The sequence below is a fragment of the Panulirus ornatus genome, chromosome 3 (assembly GCF_036320965.1).
Source record: "Panulirus ornatus isolate Po-2019 chromosome 3, ASM3632096v1, whole genome shotgun sequence".
NCBI lineage: Eukaryota > Metazoa > Arthropoda > Malacostraca > Decapoda > Palinuridae > Panulirus > Panulirus ornatus.
Genome location: NC_092226.1, coordinates 13,827,391 through 13,829,890, shown reverse-complemented (window position 1 = coordinate 13,829,890; position 2,500 = coordinate 13,827,391). Strand labels below are relative to the sequence as shown.

At 41.3% G+C, this 2,500-nt stretch overlaps 1 protein-coding gene across 1 annotated transcript in view; it reads left to right on the top strand.

Moving 5' to 3' along the window:
• The window catches only part of LOC139759404 (uncharacterized), a 72,911-nt gene that overhangs the window by 65,796 nt on the left and 4,615 nt on the right, over window positions 1-2,500 (top strand). The window contains exon 6 of the mRNA XM_071681491.1: window positions 1,127-1,222. Within this exon, the coding sequence (XP_071537592.1) occupies window positions 1,127-1,222 (96 nt within the window). The remainder of the gene's footprint in view (window positions 1-1,126; window positions 1,223-2,500) is intronic.

Genomic DNA, 2,500 nt, shown 5'->3' with positions numbered 1-2,500 from the left:
ACACCCCAGGCCCCACAGACCTTTCCATGGTTTACCCCGGACGCTTCACACGCCCTAGATCAGTCCAATTCTTTCTATCTTGTGCACGCCTTTCACCCTCCTGCATGCTCAGGCTTCGATCACTCAAAAGCTTTCGCTCTATCCTTTCATATCCAATCTGCCTTCCTGCTTCTCCTTGTCCCCTCTACCTTAGACACATATGTCCTCTTTGTCAAAATCTCCTCACTCATTCTCTCCTTTTGTCGAAACCATTCCAGCACACCCTCTTCAGCTCTCTCAATCAAGCTCTTTATTATTACCACACGTCGCTCTTCCTCTTTTACTATTTCCTCGATCAAACCACCTCACGCCACATAATTGCCCTCAAACATTTCATTTCAAACATATCCATCCTCCTCCACACATCCTCATTTATAGCTCACGCTTCGCATCCATAATCTTTTGAGTCAGCTATTCCCTCAAACATACCCTTTTTCGCTCTCCCAAATAACGTTCTCTCTTTCCACGCATTCTTCAGTGCTCCCAGAACCTTCGTCCCCCTCACTTACCCTATGACTCACTTCCATAGTTCCGTTCGCCGCCACGTCCACTCCTAGGCATCTGAAACACTTCACTTCCTTCGTATTTTCTTCATTCAAACTCACATCCTAACTAATCTGTCCCTCTACCCTGCTAAACCTAATAACCTTGTTTTATTCACAATTACTCTCAGCATCCTTCTTTCACTCACTCTTGCAAACTCACTCACCAACTTCTGCAGCTTCTCACTGCAGCATTACTTTTCGTGCCATAAAATGTTCTCATAATGACATTAATTCCCACATGTGTGTCGATTAACGCTGAACCAATTTTTTTTGGCAAAGTAAATGACAAAAATAGACTTGCAATAAAAAAAATCTAAAGAGAGAGGGAATAAGCTTGGAATACATTGGTAAACTTTTGTACCTTTTATCTTTTGTCGTATGTTACATAATCTGCTTTATTGATACGTACACACATAACGTACATACATGCATACATACATACATACATGCATACATACATACATAATACAGAAATACATACATACAAGACATAATATGGTTTCTCATGTTTCATTTTCTCTGTGTATTCTGCCTGTTCTCAGACGGTACCTACAAATTTCTTCGAGACGACATTGTTCCCCTTCGACTCTAACACGATGGATATGGGAGTCGAAACGACAACAATTGCCAGTTACGAGGTAAGTTCAAGAGAAAAGGACACACTAATCAATGTTCACTAATCTTATCATTTCTTCTTACTAATCAAACGCAAAGTAACAGAGAGGATTATTGTACTTGAGAGACTTGGACTCGAGAGAATACATTCAGTGGTTCCCATGCCACAGCCTCATGAAGCGCTTTTCCTTTTTCATCTCCGTAACTTGACCCTCCCCGCACCCCTGTCACCATCAGCTGTGGTGGTTCCTGGTGACCTCCCTCACCTTGCTTAGACTAACGAAGGTCTGCATCCTACTTCCCTTCATGAGACGAGATCACGACCTCGGGTTCCCGCTACTTTAACTCGCATATGTCGTTTTAAGTAAAACACTTTCGCATCCTTTAATTTCCATCGTCTCTGTAGTAGCTGAGACGGTGCGAGCAACTGAACTCCATAATGCATTTATATATATATATATATATATATATATATATATATATATATATATATATATATATATATATATATATATATATATTTTTTTTTTTTTTTTTTTTTTTTTTTTCATACTATTCGCTATTTCCCGCGATAGCGAGGTAGCGTTAAGAACAGAGGACTGGGCCTTTGAGGGAATATCCTCACCTGGACCTCTTCTCTGTTCCTTCTTTTGGAAAATTAAAAAAAAAAAAAAAAAAAAAAAAGAGAGGGGAGGATTTCCAGCCCCCCGCTCCCATATATATATATATATATATATATATATATATATATATATATATATATATATATATATATATCCTAACCGGTGTTCCAGTGTTGCTGGACTTCGCATTCTCGAAGTTCCACCACTACGTACGTATACAACCTCATCAAGGAAGTGTGCACCTGGACATGCTGGTGGGAGTGCGAGCGAACCCTTGGGCTGCGAGAGCACTTGGATTGGTCCTGGTTAACACCAAGCCTCTTTCACAAGAAATTGGCTCTGGGGTAATCATAAATACATCGATCGATTTGCCCCAACCTTTGCCTAAAGGATCCAGATATATCAACTAAAACCCTAAGGAGAGGATGAACAGCTGGGCTTGACTGTAGAACGACTGCACAGGATTCAAAACCTTGAGCTTGGTGGTAATCCTGCGGGAAGTTCGTAGTCGGTATCACATGCCAAATTACACCTTTCCTTGCGCCTCACTGGACCCAGTGTACACAATACGTCACAAAGCCAAGGGGTCGCCTTCCCCACAAGGTCGACCGTACAACCATGTGTCTCCAGCACTGTTGGTGTGGTCAACAGTGTTGGTTTTAACCATCAAGCAAACGC